At 40.9% G+C, this 17919-nt stretch overlaps 1 protein-coding gene across 4 annotated transcripts; it reads right to left on the bottom strand.

Moving 5' to 3' along the window:
- Positions 1–1508: 1508 nt before the first annotated feature.
- On the bottom strand, positions 1509–16734 carry LOC131228035 (E3 ubiquitin-protein ligase RING1-like). 4 transcript variants are annotated; one of them, XM_058223870.1, is made up of 4 exons: positions 15579–16734; positions 5037–5104; positions 4827–4929; positions 2501–4714 (listed from the first exon to the last, which is right to left on the bottom strand). In XM_058223870.1, the coding sequence occupies exon 1, from the start codon at positions 16717–16719 to the stop codon at positions 15634–15636; it is 1086 nt and encodes a 361-aa protein (XP_058079853.1). In that variant the 5' UTR covers positions 16720–16734; the 3' UTR covers positions 2501–4714; positions 4827–4929; positions 5037–5104; positions 15579–15633. The 4 variants fall into 4 exon arrangements, with proteins under 4 accessions (XP_058079850.1, XP_058079853.1, XP_058079852.1 ...); XM_058223869.1 differs by having other exon boundaries at positions 2501–4929; XM_058223868.1 differs by having other exon boundaries at positions 4827–5104.
- Between the last annotated feature and the right edge of the window lie 1185 nt (positions 16735–17919).

Consider the following 17919-nt stretch of genomic DNA (forward strand, 5'->3'; position numbering starts at 1 on the left):
CCCATAACATGCAAAGCACAACAACACTTCAACATGATTGCATGTACGACTTGGCACAGGGTCCATCAAGCGTACTTTAAAATGGAAATTTTCAAAAATGAAAAGTGCCACCCGTTGTGCATTAGCACTTGGGGCGTATGTACCACAACCAAACATCCAACATATACAGTAACAGAAACAAACAAGAATCACTCATTTATTAGAACAAGAGAGGCTTCTAATAGTAAATAAAAAAAAATATTATATTATTTTTAGGTTTTAAAGCAGAAGAGAATGAATTGTTTTTGTTTTTCTTAGATTCCATCTCTTATAATATTTTAACAAAGGCAAGGACAAATTGAACTTTTGAGCTATAACCATTGAGAAATGATAATTTCTCCAACTTCACAAGTAGCAATGTCCCAGCTTTAAATCAACAAGTGAAACAATAGGGCTGATGCCAACGCATCAGCAGCTCCATCAGATGATACTGACTCTTCAATATCTGCCATTTTTTCACAAGAGAAAGGTTTCAAGTCCAACCCATTATTGGACTATGAGTTAGGGTCCACACGCACCAAATAACTTCCAAATCATATTTGCGCAACATCCAACCTTTCCACTACGTTTGCCCCACCATGAAGATCACCTTGTGCAAAAATCAGCCCCATCCACTTAAAGCAACCCATGTGGGCCGATTAGACAAATGTTCCAAACTAATGATTGGACATTTTTTTTCTTAATCGTTTTTTGACCGTCCATTTGATACTGTTGATCGGATACTTGGGGATCATCCGATCAGTGTGACCTCTACCGCATGGTCTGTGGTATGAAAATTTCAGCCGCCCAAATTACTGTTGATTCAATAAGATAGATCATACAAAATCATAACAGCTAAGCTCACCAGTCTCTTTTTTTCCTGCAAATGGATCACAACACAGTCACACAGGTGGGCCGGCTTGTGGAAGATCAACCAGTGCAAAAGGCAAACAGATCCACAAATCAAGTGGGCCACTTGTGATCAAACCTTAACTAATCTCTGCTTACCACAACATGTGCAGCTATACAACTGGTGAAATCCAGACTGTTCATCTGGTGAGAACAAGGTTTAAGGTATTGTACAGTTATTGCCCATTAACAATACAGCCGACCCAAGACAGCCCAATACAGATCCGTATTAGTTGTGAACAATACAACACCCAATATACTGATTTAAAACATTAGGTGGGGCCCTATTCCAGTGGTCCACAATATAACAATGATCCTAGCCTTCTCTGGCTAATAGAAATTCCCACTTTAAACATCTGCCAATAAGTAACTTCTCTTCCCATTTCCAGTCCATCTAAAAGCCACAGCTTGTGGTTGTACCATCCCAAAACATCTGGCTTGGCTTACCAATCAGATAACGGCCACATGCACAGCACTCAGCGCCGGCAAGCCAAAGTTGGTACAACATGATGAATGACAATCAGCCTCTCACAGCCAGCACTCCAACGCATATATCCGCACTAAATCTACAAGGGCCCGGATTTGGAACCAAAATAGGATCTAAGACATTTATATATAATTATTGTTTCAAAGGCAGCAAAGGAAATCAAATGTACAATGGAATACAACATCTTAAAAGTAGGAAGGTTTCCGGTGCAGATTTGCACTTTTGTTTTAAAAAGATTACAGTCGGAAAGTTCCTCTGAATCAATACCCGCTCGCTTGCTGCAACAACCCCTACTGTACAGAAAACTGCAAAAAAGCACAAACTAAAAGCAACGGGGTACAAGTCAGTATAGGTAAGTTTGAATGCAATGCAGTATAGTAGAGGCTAACTACAAGCAGTGCCGTGTGTTAATTTCACATGCAGCCCAGTCACTCATCTGATCCCATGTATAATGCCAACCCCACCATGGATATCACCTAGCACAAAAATCAGGCCAGTCTGCTCATCACATGGGTGGCCCTGTATGAAAACAACCAACAGCCTAAAACCAAATCTAGTGACAGTCCGGTTCAGCATGCATACATGGTGCACCTGATGAGTGGACTGGTTAGATACTTTGCACCGGGTGATCTTCATGTTGGACACTACAAACATTGGCACATGTACTGGGTTGCATGTGATGTTCGCATGCGACCTGTTTATAGGTGATCATTCCTCCATGTAGACGTACAAGATCAAATGAACTTGACCAAATAATCAAGATAGTCAACATAGAGTCAGTGGATCAATGCAACCTATTGTTCCCGAGAAATTTTATAATCCTTGACCGAAGGATATGATGCTCAGTTTTTCAGTTCTTGCACATGGGGATCCATGGTTCAAGTGATCCAGACCATTGGTTTGTTGCACTCTGCTATGGATGGACCAATCCCCAAAATTCTTGGCAGGATAATCCTAACCTGAAACTCGACTCAACTCAACCAAATCGGTTCAGATCAGACCATCTAGACTCGAGAAAAATTCAATCTTGTCATGACTCAAGATGAGGTTCAGTTGATCCAATCAACTTTTTTTTTCCACATCACACACACCACATGGGCACTCGAACCCATGACCTTAGTCTTGAAAGGCATTCCGTCTACGACTGAGCCATGGGAAGGGACCCGAGATCAAATCAACATGATTTGACTTGCTTTGACTTAAACTCAGCAAATTTCAGGAAAAAGAAATCGACAAAACTACGGCAAGCTTTAACTCCACTCTGAAGATGACACAATGTTTACCAATTTTAAATATGAATACCAAGTTATGGCATTCAAGACTTCCAAAAAAACAAAAACAACTCAACCGAGTCACTCCATTCGATTCGATGAATTTTCTAGTTTTAAAATTATGACTTCAAGCATTGTGACAATGTTTGGGTTGGGGAAATTGTGGGGGGTTGCAAGTAGTTGAGATTTTGGGAAATTCTTGAGAAAGAACAAACTGAAGGCCCCAGGTCTTGAATATTGGAAAGATCCCCCTTTCTTAAGTGAAGCAGAGATTGATGTTAGGACCCAAAATAACCATGAGAGCTGACAAGGGTTACAGACCATCACTCAGCCCATTTCTCTGTGTTTAACTCTCTTCTTCCTTTCATTCTTCTTCCTCTCTTTCTCTCTCTCTCCCTCTCTTCTTCCTTTCTTCCTTCTCATCCAAACGTACATGGTATTCTTATCCAAACACACATGGTATCAGAGCCTACGTGATCCGATTTTGATATCTTCGTCATCTACTACATCTTCTTCTCTCCTCTCTTTTTTTTTCACTTTTGTTTGAGGTGGAGATCAAAGATTGTTGGGGGGCTGATCTACACAAATCTCTCATACCCATCATATGGTGGTTTGCATAATCATGGTTCGTGAAGGTGTGTGATGCCCTCTTTCACCTAAATCCATTGTAATGGATAAAAGTATGGCATCATACATTTGTGGTCAGATTTATGGTCAGATTTGAAGAATTTTAGTACATGTTGGTATGACGAGTGTTGAAGAAGCAGTGCACGTGTCAAGGTGTTGAGGCAAGAAGTGGCATCAAACCATCGTGTCCGTTGGTATACATCGGATTCTAATATACTTGTTGAATAAGTTCAAGTCAAACATTCTTCCCTTGGTAATTTATTTCATTCCCCTGATACAGAAAATGAAGCCAAGTCAAGTATTTTGTCTCCATCCGAGTCAATGAACTTCTACATCGACCAAACTCAATAGATTACTTGTAAATAATGGACTGCATCAATGGAAGTATTTCTTACAGGCAAAAGAAATATTTGACTTCCTCAAATCTGAAGAAGGTTCATTGAAATATGAAGATTGGTTACCTGAGGAGCTTAGATTAGAGCTTTGCTTTGGAATAATATGGAGCCTCAAAGCAGCGCAAATGTTATCTTTTTCAAAACCGCAAAGGAAGTATGTGAAAATCTGAGAAAAATGTATTTGGGTAAAAAGCACTTACATGAATCTCTGAGTTGTTTCAAAACATATTTGCCCTACAACAAGGAGACGAGTGTTGGTGAGTACTATTCAGCCTTGAGAGGCATGCAGGAAGAATTAAATGTATACCAGCCCTTGACCATTGATTATGATTCTTTGAGACAACAAAGGGAGGAATTCCATGTTGCCAAATTCCTCTCTGGACTTCATCCCGAGTTTGAGCCTGTCCATGCCCAGGTTCTTGGAGGTAGCATCCCCCCTTTATTACTGACACATTCGCTCGTGTTCAACATGCAGTTAGCGTACAGAGTTCGTCTCTTTCAAATCGTTCAGCCCGTGTTTCTACATCTGGCAAAGGTGATGGGGGAAGTCAAGGTTGTCGACATGGTGGCCAATTTGGTGTCAGAGATTCAAGGGGAAGAAGAAATAACTGAAGAGGTCTCAGTACAGATTTTAGTAATGGTCGGAGTAACCGACAATGCACTCATTGTGGTCTTAATAACCACACGGTTGATACGTGTTGGGATATTGTGGGTAAACCTACTTGGGCAGTTCAAGTTCATACTTCGATGGTGTCTCGTTCAAGTGCTAAAGCAGAGTATACGGCTATGGCTCATGCAACATGTGAGCTCATATGGTTGAAGACTCAAGTTCATACTTCAACGGCGTCTCGTTCAAGTGCTAAAGCAGAGTATACAGCTATGGCTCATGCAACATGTGAACTCATATGGCTGAAGACATTAATGGGCGAGCTTGGATTTGTGGTGGATACTCCTATGAAGCTATGTTGTGATGATCAAGTAGTTTCCCACATTGCCAATAATCCTATCTGACATTAAAAGAACAAAGCATATCAAGGTTGATTGTAACTTTATCAAGGAGAAGGTTTTGTATGCCATTTGTCAAGTCACAAATCAACTGGCATTTATGATTATACATACCCTAGCTTGAGGGGGAGTGTTACAAACCATCACTCAGCCAATTTCTGTGTCTCTTCGTCCTTTCATTATTTTTCTTCATCTTTTTCTCCTCCTTCCTTTCTTCCTTCTCAACCAAATGTATGAAAAAAATGGTCAAAAACTACTTTCTTCTCTTACAACCATCCATGAGGTAAAATCCTGCTCTCAAATAGCAGTTTCAAAGTGACTCACCAGGATACAGAAACCAGTACAACTCACCCCAAATTTGTTCCATTTCGGCTTGGTGACTCATCCCGGACCTGACCAAAACCGATATGACTCATGATAGTTTTAATCATAGTTAAGTCTCATACAAAGAAGACTAAGTTTTAATCATAGTTAAGTCTCATACAAAGAAGACTAGGGGTATGGCATGTGTGATGGACATGGAGAGATGCCAAGATAAAGAGAGAGAAGGGAGAGAGACGGAGGAAAAGGTGGGGTTACTACAGTTGCATGAATTGTGAAGTGAAGTGGCAACAAATTTCGGTGTGAGAGTGGGGAAGCATCGTTTCTTTCAAAAACATAAACAAGTAAAAATAAGTAGGAAGCAGGAGCGGAAGCGAGATTCCCAAGCAGGAGCAGCACCTAGTTACATGGATCCTGCAACTAAGGGGGCTACACACTGCATGCTACAGGAAGAGAAAGAGAAAAGGGAACAGTGGGTGACCCATCTCACTGTATTCCTTGCTATGACCCACACCAGTAGCTGATTCCTAACATGTGCTTGCATAACAAATATACGGAGTGGATGTCACAGTCATCAGGGTGGGCTCTACAAGAGCCTTTAACGCATGGTCTCCCTAACTAAACGCTTTGTTTGGGATGCAAGATAAACGCAGAGAGGTCGGAGTGGGCTACAGGTATCAAAAGTAAGGAAGCAGGTGCAATCTATACTGTCCCTTCTGTGGTAAAATCCCAACCTCTCCCTGCCAAGCAGCTACGTTTTTGTGATGAGTTTACCCTTGCATATCCAATGCTGTGAAGATTAATTGCAAGGGCAAAAATGTAAAAGCTATTTGCATAATATATGATAGAGATTATATGTACAAGCTAAAAATACATGATCTTTTAACCTTATGACACAAAACAAAACATATGTATAGTTGATATGGCACAAAATCAAGGAACATTCACAACAATCATACATAGCATCTGACACATATCAAGAGACATCCAATATGTGCTCTGATGCAGTGATTTAATGTTCTGTTTAGGCAGGCAATCCCACAAAAGCAAGGGATTAAGGTCAGGGCCCCATGCCCTCCATGTTCAGCAAATGCTTAGCTGTGTTACCCCTGCTTGCTCACCATTATGGAATGTTTTGGAACATTTTACTTTAAAAACAAAGGCATCATTAAGATAAGCAAAAGTGCTGCCCACATGCACTCATATGACGAAGAGGGCATGAGGCCCGCCACTTAAACCCAATTTCACTGGATTCCCTGACCGAATGGAGCATAAACCATGCACGCATTTCAACTTGATCGTATTCATCCGCACCTGCAAGTATGCTTCGTTCTACCCATGGAAATGTCCAAGTCATTTCAGAAAATCATCAAAAAGTATAGCTTACAGCATGTACAATTACCCCACTAAAACATGCAAACCTAATATCAGAGCCACTCCCAGCATCTATCCAATTACATTTGAAATTCGCATACATCTATCTATTTATGTGAAGATTGACTAGGATCTTTCTTATTTCCATAAAGTTAGAGATTTATGAAAACAAAAAACAAATGAAGATCCCTGATCAAGGTCAACAGATTGCAGCAAAGGATAGCACCCAAGTGGTATTATACAATGGTTGTACAAGAACCTTAAAGGACTACTCTAAAAACACTGGACTACTTGGATTGCATCGAAAGTCCCTACGGTGCCATCGGTTTTTTGTTTTTTGAGCAAATGGGACCCCCATCATTCAGTGGTCCAAATTACAGGCCCCATAATGGCAAACCCATGCACCAAAAATCTCACTGACAGGAAAATTTCCTCACTCGTCAAAATGTGGAAAACAAAGGCAGTTATGAAAGAAAATATAGCAGAGGTTTACATTCAGCCAAACATGACAATTTTTTTATGTTACACAGGCCAAATATTCAATAGCTAATATCTTCCTATTTAAGAAAATGTTGGTGCATGGTCATCCGCAGTGAGGCCCATCACATCAAGTCTTTGGATCATTAAATCATGGTCCCATTTGTACAAACTGAGAACACAAACATAGTGTACAACATCTTGGGCCAAGCTTATCATAAATTATAATAAGTTGAATTGGTTTCAGACAACAATTTCCAACCATACCCACAAGTTCAATTGGATGGCCTAAACTGCTAACCAGTTAAGACTACAGAGCCTCAGAAGTCCAATGTAATATTTATACGGCCCTTATACAAACTGCAGATCTCTTATTGGGGTGTTTGGACCATCCATACAGCACCAAAACCTATTTGATCATGTACATGTGTGGTATTTTAGTAAGTTTTGGCCTTTAAGGTAATTCCCTAATTAGATTACACTACCTCTATTTTCTTGCCAGCAAGGTAGTTTTATTTTATTATTTTAGTAAATAACATCTGGAGACATGGTGATTGAGATCTAACTTTTTCCAGAGTTCTTTCTCAATACTTCTTGAGACTCTACACAACTATAAGAAAGGACAATTAGACCATATGTTTGATACACTTGATATATATTGTACATTCATGCTCAAATAAAACTTTCATGTTCTTTCTTCAATTCTGAATCTGTGGGCTGCCATTACTAGTGGTACTTGGCATCCACCAACAGTCCCTTGTTTGGGTCTTCTATAAATATTGTGGCATTTTGGAAAAGACAAGTATTCATCACAACATTCTAAAGTTTAAATTCTTTCAACTTGCCACATTGATGTGGAGCTAGATAGTGTCTAGGCCCACGAATGGATTAGGTCAACCCAAGGAAATGGACCTGATCCAACTCAGACCCAGGTCTGGGACCGTGTTTGGGTCCAGATCTCATTCAAGTCCAATTCCTGGGATCTGGCTACTAATCAGTCAGATCCAGGTCCAAGTCACTGCGAGACCTTTTTTCCCTTAAAGATAACCGCCAATTTATAAAACCAGGCAAGAGAAGAAACAGATGTATGAACTGCCAGATGGCAGGACCACGAGTTACTCTCTCATCACGCACGCTCACATAAGGGGTCATTTGGGGAGAGTGTATTTAATATGCATAGGGAATTACCATGGAATCCATGTGAATTGGAATCATAATGGCCATTACGGCCCGTACATAACAATAACAGCCACCACTACAATTATTGAATATCTTGTTTGTAATCAAGAGAAGAGAATCCCTTAGCATTACCTGAACACTTGTTGACGTGCCGACACTTGCAGACTCTTGGACACAACACTCTTGGAAACTTTAAGTGACATTTCATCACACATGCAACAAAAAACCGACAACCTTTTATGTTCTGTTTTTGGGGTTCTCTAAATTTTTAAGACGATCATGTGTGATTTTCAACGTCTTATTAATTGATTATTTATTACTTTAGATCACTCGTAATTGTTAACCATGTGTGTTCTTTTGTTAGTTTCTTTGTTATTAATATTTCATGGTTTGTTTTGTTTTATTTATTTCTTAGTCATACTTTCCATAGGGAATTGAAAGGCAAATTTTATAGGATAGCTATAAGACCAGCCATGCTTTATGAGAGGAAATGTTGGGCAATTAAGGAACAACATGTTCATAGGATGTGTAGCTGGAATGAGGATGTTGAGAAGGATGAGTGGCAAGACATGGAAGGATAGATAAAGAAATGAATATACTCGAGGGAACTTAGGAATAGCACCAATAGGTAAAGTAGACTTAGTTGGTTTGGTCATATGCAACAGAGACCAAGAACTACGCCAATTAGAAGAAGTGAGTTGGTACAAGTTGAAGGCTCTAAAAGAGAAAAGGAAGACCCAAAAGGACATGGGTGGAGATAGCAAGAAAAGACTTGACCTATTGTCTAACTGAAGTTATGGCCATTAGAGTTGAATGGCGGAACAGGATCCATGTAGCCAGTCCCAATCAGTTGGGATAAGGCTTAGATGATGATGATGAACATTAACTTTTTTTATTAAAATATTACCTGTTTGTGTATGAAAGTGTCCTTGTGCCTAGATTTTTGGAGATTTCCATGTTAGAAACTTTATAACACTATGACACTTGTGTGTGCATGGATGTGAGTGAAAATTTGTCCTTTCATGGACGATTTCTACAACAAATTCACCACTTATGCATGAATGTGAGTGAAAATTTGTCCTTTCATGGACGATTTTTACAACAAAATACCACGATGACTATTTGAAAGATAATGAAATTTCATTGAAACTACAAAATAGCGAAGAAAGCACAACATAGCATAGGAGGTGACCCTCTTGTCACCAACCTGAGAAAAAAGAAAACCAGAAAAACAAAGGGACCCTGCTACAGACAAAACATCAGCTGAAAGTCACCAAAATCTCCATCCCAATCCCCCAAAAGGCCAAAGAACGAGCAGCCACGGAAATCAGGACTTGCAAGGGCCCAATCACGGCAGCCACCTAAAGATGTTGCCATTCCTTTCCTATAGAGATCATGACTTTGATAAACCCTTTTCTACAAAATATCCATCCCTTCTTCCCTATGGAAGCGTGTCAAGCATCATCAAAACCCCCCGCACTTCTTATCCTCCCTATCTCTTTCATCCATAAGAAAAAAAGAATGGATCTTCTGGTGGAGCATAATGGATGCTACATGTGTTTAGAAACTAAACCCAATGAATCAACTAATTCAAATCTAAATGCCCAGCTTGTGGAATGTGGATCCTTGGTTTGACGTATCATGATCCAAAAGATTCCATTGATTAAATCACCCAACCATTCTGTGGACATTCATTGGAAAGTTAAAATGAAAATATCCAATGGTCCAATTTTAAAAAACAAGCAGACATATATCAGTGGCCATGATCTTCCAACCAACCTGATTTTTGAACAATGGCCTACCAGCAACAGGCCTCACAGTTTAGACAATTTGATTTGAGTTCATAATGCCATTTATAGAGACTCCTAAAGGACCAACGTGTCAAGCATAATGTGCAGTCGGCGCATCAGATAAGCTCCCACCTATGCTATTTCTCTCATATTCCACTCCTCCATAAAACCAGCAGCGTAAGCCCATACCCACCATCTCACCCCATCTCATGACCCCTCACATTGCACCTCCTCTAGCCCTCCAATGTCCAACCCCCTCTCGCATAAGAAGAGAACGAGAGATAGAGAGAATAAAACAAAATATGAGAAGAAAATCCATGGATAGAGGACAGAGAAAATCAAGGATGATAGAGCAAGAAAATGCTAATGAGGAAGGGCCCAACTTGGTAAGATCTATAGTTTTAAATTTAATCTTACCTTCTTCTTTTGTTTCTTATAATTCTTTCATCCAATACAATGTTGGACAAATAAAAAAAAATCATCCAATACATTCATCATATTTTATTCTCTTCTAGATCCTCGAATTCATTTACTTATTTATTTTTCCTTTCTCCAAAAAGAAATCGCTTCCCCATTGGGTAGTTGTCACAGTGAAATTTTGTGGAAAGGGTTCATCAAAATCATGATCTCCAGGACAACAGAGTCACCACCCCGTTAGGTAGTTACTGTGGCAAATTTATCATAGAGACCCTCCACACACACACACACACAAAAATCACAACACATCCATGAATGGATTATTTCAAAACCAATCCTAAAACCATTTTTTAAGTTCAAGGGAGCAAGGAGTGGGCATCCAATGAGACAGAATATATCCCTCCAAACGCATAATTGATCAAGTTTTCCCCTTGTTCTTATTATTGTTTCTAGCATTTGATTTTATTCGTTTCCATCTTTGTATGTTCTAATCCTTCTTCTTCTTTTTTCCTCGTCTTGCTTCTCCTTATGCTTGTTTAGTTTTTCTTTCCAACTTCTGTTGAATTAGATAATAGCCTAGGATTTATTCAACCTCTTTTATTGTTCTAGAATTTAGTCTTTCCTAATCAAATTGACCAAAATTAATTGTTGTGTATAACCAGCTACATCAAAGTAATTGTGGATCCCACACGTCCTGCATCCGATTGGAGTACTAAGCAATTTTGGATCCACTTACTCTTTACAAATAGTGATGAACTGACGATCACTAGTCTCGGATCAGTCATCCTAGATCCTTCGTTTTTCTTGTCGGCTTTCAAGTGCAAGTGGAACCAACTGATATTCTCTATGATCAATGTCCACTTTACACCATTGCCCTATCTGATCCATGTCCTACACGCCGGTGATCAACCGTTACTCTCTCCAATCACCCCCAGTTTACACCGTTGCCCCATGTGATCAACCATTAATCTCTTCTATCACATTATATCAAAGTCCATTGCCCCTATAACCCCTCGAATATATTGAAAAAGCCACTTCCACCACAAAGGGTAAGCGTATATCTAAAACCATGAATCCAACAATGGCAAAGGCACTCCCACTTTACACCACCACCCCATGTGATCCTTCATTAATCTCTGCAATAACAAACACCTTCCCTCTTCCTCCCTCCCCTCCCTTAAAGATGGCCATCCCCTTGATGAAAAATCCAATATTGAGAATAGGGACCCAGATGTACCTAGGCAAATAGAAAGGCTAATAAATACCTCTTTATTTCTTTCCTTTCCTCCGCCAAAAATCAACTATAAACGTCCGAAAATTCACCTGAAACTATTAGAACTCTAGTGGCATGATTGTAAAGGGTGGATTCCACATGCACATCATGGGTAGCCCCCACACAGCTCGAATGCCTATGAACAAAACCCGTTTGTAAATTAAAAATGCATTTGGGGGAAAAAACAAAAAACAAAAGCCTCGAATTTCTCATTTGGATTCCGTTGTCGATCCAATTGAAAGGACCCTCCATCTCTTGTCTGTGCACGCACTGACAGCCTGATGCACACATACACACACATAGAGGGAGAGAGAAAGACAGTGAGGGAGACGCTACTCCAAAACCATATCCACATGCTTCTCATTCCAATACCCTTAGCTCCTTAGCTCAGCACAAATGCCTCCACTCTCGAGCAAGCTAGAAAGGCGAATTAAGCTTAATGCCAAAACCAGTGCGCCATCCAATTTGAAGACAAATTCAATCCGTGGGCGGCTTCCTTTAAGTTAGAAAGGCGAATTAAGCTTAATGCCAAAACCAGTGCGCCATCCAATTTGAAGACAAATTCAATCCGTGGGTGGCTTCCTTTGAATCTCAGCCACATCCAACACATCCATCACATTAAAACCATTTGAATACACAGTATTCGGTGTACATGCATTGTTCCATCTTGGAGTTTGGGAATACACATATATTCAATTGTCCTGTGGTGCATGATATTCTTAGAGATGATGGTGCATCTTTTGGATTTGATTTGAATTTATTTTGAGCTTTATCTTTTGTAATAAGCAGTTTATAAATAAGAGCTAGCAGAGTGGGAGAGATGAAAAAAAAATTCTCCTCACTCTCTCTCTCTTTTTTCCTCTCCATGTCTCCCACAATGTAGTCTCTTGAGTTTAACATTGTATCAAAGCCATGATACCTTTCATCTTTCCAATCTCCGTTATTTTGCACTTCCCCCCTTTTTTGTTCTTACAACTCTGTCATGAAGTTTTAAAGGGCTCTCCATCATTAGTAGATCAAATAGCCTCTCTAGATCTGTCAGGAAATAAAAAGGGCCCATATGCATGAACAACTACTGAAAATGCTACCAAATCGTCATCTAGCCACCAAAAGTGTTGTCGAATCTTCATATTGTCAAACAACCATTTACTCCAAAAGCTTAGGTTGTGAGAGTGTGTGAATCAATGTATATTAAGGGACTACACCCACCACGCACGGGAAAATACCGACAAGGGTGGAGGGACACTCACACCATAAATAGGCTGGGCTTGATTTCCCGGTCCCTGGGCCGGACCTGATTTTCCTGACCCCCCGCAGGAGAATAATATATTAGTGAGGCATATTTGTTGCTCTCGAGATTCGAACATAGGACCTTCCACTCTGATACCATGTCAAACAACCATTTACTCTAAAAGCTTAAGCTGTCAAAGTGTGGTGAATCAATGTCTATCAAGGGACTTTATCATTCTAACACATACAACCATTGGAAATGCTGCCAAAACATTCTACAACCACCAGAAATGCTACTGGAACATTCTACAACCATCAGAAGTGCTGCCAAAACATTCTACAACCACCAGAAGTGCTACCGTAACATTCCACAACCATCAGAAGTGTTGCCCTTTGGCAGAACTGCCTGTGACTCACATTCCACCCATCTAAAGTGCCTGCAGTACAAATACAGCCACTACAATCATCGGAACTGCAGTCAGCCTCTCCCATAATTTCCAAAATCATTGGCAAGCTTGGCATATATGATGTACATGCTCCAGCTTGAGGGGGGGTGTTCGAGCGCACTAACTTCTGTGTGTGTGCATTGTGGTGTATTTGAGTGTGAAAGTACACACATTTAGTTGCCCTGTGGTGCAACATATTCTTAGAGATGGTGTATCTTTTGGATTTGATTGCATTTATTTTGAACTTATATTTTGTAACAAGTGTTCTATAAATAAGTGCTAGTAGAGATATATATACATATATATAGTATCTTCTCCTCTCTTTTCTTCCTCTACATGCCTTCCACAATGTAGTCTCTTGAGCTTAACAAAAACAACACATTTCTTAAGTGGAGACTACGCACACTACGCAGATGTTGTCAAATGGCATTAGCAATTACATGCGGCCCAAGGGAGCTGTGCGCACATGCAATCCCACAAACCCGAAACTTTCTTTTTTTTGTAAAAATAAAAACCTCGGAAAAAATTTATAAAAAAATATATAAAGATACTAAAAGTGCAAGGAAATGTTTTTTATAGTTTTATTACCAATTTCATTAATTGTTATATTTATTACATCCATTAGACTATAAAAAATCAACTAACGAGTAAGCAAATGAATTCATGTACTCAAAAATGTGAAGAAGAAAAAAAACAACAAAGAAATTTTATTGATGTGATTTTGAACATAATTAATTTAAACTAGAAAGTGAGAGTATAAGAGAGTAAGAAAGTAAGAGAGGTAACTAGTTATGAGAGAATGAGATTATTAGAGTGAGAGTTGAGAGAGAATGAGAGTAATAGGCAATAAGAGAGATTGAGAGAATTTTTGTGTTTTGGGGGGGGGGGGGGGAGTAATAGAGTAAGGAAAACGGAAGGAGTGGAGGCACTACTTAAAGGCAAAAAAGGAGAGAAAAGGAAGCAAAACAAATAAATAAGTCCCAAAGGTCAGAAATCTTACCATTAGGACTTATGAGTATGCGATGGTACAATCGCATAATTGTGGCTTATGCAGACGTATACTTCTTTGTGCAACTGCATAATACCTAACAGTACAAAAACCACATATGCCACTATGGCATATGCATTCCATGGTCTCCAAATGGCATATGCAATCACATAATCGCTTTATGTGATCACATATGACAATATTATGCAGGTGAGGTCAAGTTTCTAACCCCTTCTGATCTCATAACAGCCCAACCTCAAGATCTATCAATTCCTTGAACACATTTTATAGTTTTCCACACCGTTCAGGTCTGCAAGCTACCACCCTAGTCAATATTGTCAAGGCCTACCATGCAGGCTGTGTTTTCCTACGATGTTACAAGCATAGGTGACAAAGAATGAACGAACATGACCAATCAACACCAAAGTGGTCGCTTGGAAATACAAACATGAAGAATCTTGACAAATGGTTTGATACTCATGACTTACAATCATACAATCATTTTCACTTCTATGATATTTGAGGCTTTCGACAGTTGAATGGTTCATTCCCTATTCACTAGTCGACCGCACATGCACCCTAATAGGGTCAATCACCTGAGCTGTCTCAGGTGTTTTGACAATCTCAACCCTATTGTAGCACAATAACTTCTGCACATTACTCCAAATTGCCCAAAAGCTAGAGTTCTCAAGTTGACATTTCTCAACTTCTACAACATCAGTATTTTAAAGTAGCTTTGAAGTTTAAAAATACGCGAATACACATAGTAAAAAGAAGTAAAGCTGCATTGCAGGCATAACGCACATGCCAAGCACACACTAAGAGAACTACATTGAGATCAGATCTACAAAAGCAATCCAAACCACACGCTAAGAGAACTATATTGAGATCAGATCTACAAAAGCATTCCAAACCTCACATTGGATAACGAGTCCATAAAGGTGTGCTTGGATGCAAAAATTGATATGAATAGCAATAACTCATTCCAATAATGAGGAACTGACCAACATGAGACTAGTACCACCAACATCATTTCAAGTCCAACTTAAAACATTTGGAATAGTAATTAGCTGTTCAGTTTACACTACATCCAAACAGTGTCACATCTAATTCAGTGCCACATCCACCTCAATCGTTAGCTTTTTATTGATATGAATTATTGCAATTCTGTCCAATTGAGCATCCAAACACACTCTACCTAATCAAGACACTACTTCTCTCCACCACATCCATTAATCATTGAATTGCGCCTTTATAAAATCAATCAAATGCCATTTCGGACTCAAAAGATGCACAAACAAAGACTCCCAATTTGAATCCAAGATGCTACATAAATTTCAAAATTATATCATCACAAGAGTCAAAACATACCTTAATTTCGAAGAAAAAGAGAGCTCCCGTCAATAGAAAAGATCGGACGCCCAATTCAATCGAACAAACCCCCTCTAATTTCTGACATCACCGTATCGCCATCATCATCCACTGCCGCCCTGCCATTCCCAGCGGTCCCGCTGCCAGTGCCCGCACCCGCATTGCTCCCCCCTTCCACAGGCCAGCTCGAGACAGTCTCCCCACTGTTCGCAGGCCCTGCAGAGCTCGTCTCAGCCTGAGCCATCTGCGTCGGTGACGACCGTGCAGGGAAGACGAGCCTATGCCGCCGCGCTATGTGCCGCAGCGTGCTCCCCATACCGAAGAGCTCGTCATCGCCCTCATCTCCAAACCTCACGGCGACCCGCGTCCGGGGCCGACGACCGTGGTCATCGGTCGGGAGGCGGTATCGGCATACCGGGCACGAATTGTGGTGCTCAAGCCACGGCAGGATGCAATCAGAGTGGTAGAAGTGCTTGCAAGGTAGCTGCTTCGCCTCGATGCCCACGACGAACTCGTCCTTGCAGACGGCACAGAGAAGCGGATCGGAGGCGAGGAGCGGGGCGGTGATCCTGACGGTAGGGATCGACTCAACTGAAGACCTTGAGGCAGGGGACGATCCGCTGACGTGGCGGTGGGGCCCGCCGTCCGGATCGTCGGAGAGGTGGTGGATGAGGCGGTCGAGGTAGGGGCTGCCGAGGAGGTTGGCGGTGGCGCTGACGTGGAAGTCAGGGGCAGGATCGTAATTGTGGGGGAGTTCGGGGTCGGAGTCGGAGGAGTCGGAGAAGGAAAGGGTATGGGAGGAGGAGAAGAGGATGGAAGGATTAGGGTTAGGGTTAGGGTTAGGGTTAGGGTTTTCAGAGAGGGGCTCCATGTGCTCGAGGAAGTCGCCCTGACAATGGGGACAGTGGAGGGGTGATGACGTGGCGAGCAGAGAGACGCTCATATCGCAGAAGTGACACCAGAAGATCTGACGTGGCGCCGGGGCTGGGGTTGCTGGCGGAGGAGGAGGAGATGGAGTTGCAGCGGTCGAGGACATCCTTCTCGGGATCTGTGGCTCGCGCTCTCTCGCTTGCTGCTGCTCGCCGTTGCTCGCTTGCTCGCGTTTGGGCTTGTGTAGTGGGACTGGTTCGTTTTGGTCCATCGCGACTGAGAAACCAGAATGTGTCGCCGTGTACTGGGACCCACATGCTGAGTGGGCATATGATCGGAACCGTCCATGCTTCGGTATCTATTTTATACGATTTTTCAAATGAACTTTCTCTGGATGGATGATTTTTACTATTACTATCTACAGATGAATTTGAAACAGTGAGAAGAAGATATTCAATGGCTTGCATTTATCTAGATATCAGAAGCTAGCATCATCTGTGAAGTGTGATCACAAGGAACTATCTTTTTTGTGTCAGTAGAGAGAATATTGACGGTTCCAATCATAGGGCCATTTCAGCGTGTGGGCCCCAGTAGGTGACAATACATGTTGGTTCCTGCGTCGCGACGGAGGCAAAACGAACTCCCTTCGGAGGAGGCGCGGGCTTTGCTTCGATCGGAGTTCTTTATTTTGGGAAACTTAGTCTCCATACGCGGTGTTTTCAACCGCTAGACATAAACACCCAGAGCCTGCTAATTTATGAACTTGAAGTCGATCCTAGACGTTAATGAGAAAAAATATACTATTTAATTTCATATAAATAAATTAAAATCCGTTCTAATCTTCAAATGATCTGTAAATGGATAATGGAGTTGGATCGTTGATTGACAAAACTCTCATAGGGAATTTATTAGAATGAATGTTGAATTAAATATTAACAAGATCGAAAGAATATTGAGATCTAAAAACTTTGAACGTATCAGATCACTCACATGTAATAAAATAAATCAGATGTGGCAGACCAATTTTTAGCGCTTGAAGATGGGGCATGTGGAGTTGGTGTTGCCGTTGTTTTGGAGCAGTGGTACCAGGAGTGACTATTTAGATCGTGAAAAATGATAAGGAGTATCCGTGGTATTCGCGCGAGTGAAGAGTCTCGCTGCACACATGCCATCGGGGAAAGAAATAGATAGATCCAGACCATCCATTAATTGGGCCCACAGATAACATTCCTTAGCAGAAAAACCTCAGAAAGCTACACATTTCGCAAATGCGAATTCTGGTCCCATGGTTCATTGATCCAAACAATTGATACGATGGGCCAGCCCCTCAGGTTGAGATTCCACGGAACTCTTTCCAGATTTCAATATTTCAACCCTTAGACCGTTAGCATACATAGATAACTGAGACAAAACGAATAGTAACAACGGTTCACATTCAATGGGAAAATGGCCAAACGTGAATGCTAGTGTG

Source organism: Magnolia sinica, chromosome 15, assembly GCF_029962835.1.
Source record: "Magnolia sinica isolate HGM2019 chromosome 15, MsV1, whole genome shotgun sequence".
Classification (NCBI taxonomy): domain Eukaryota; kingdom Viridiplantae; phylum Streptophyta; class Magnoliopsida; order Magnoliales; family Magnoliaceae; genus Magnolia; species Magnolia sinica.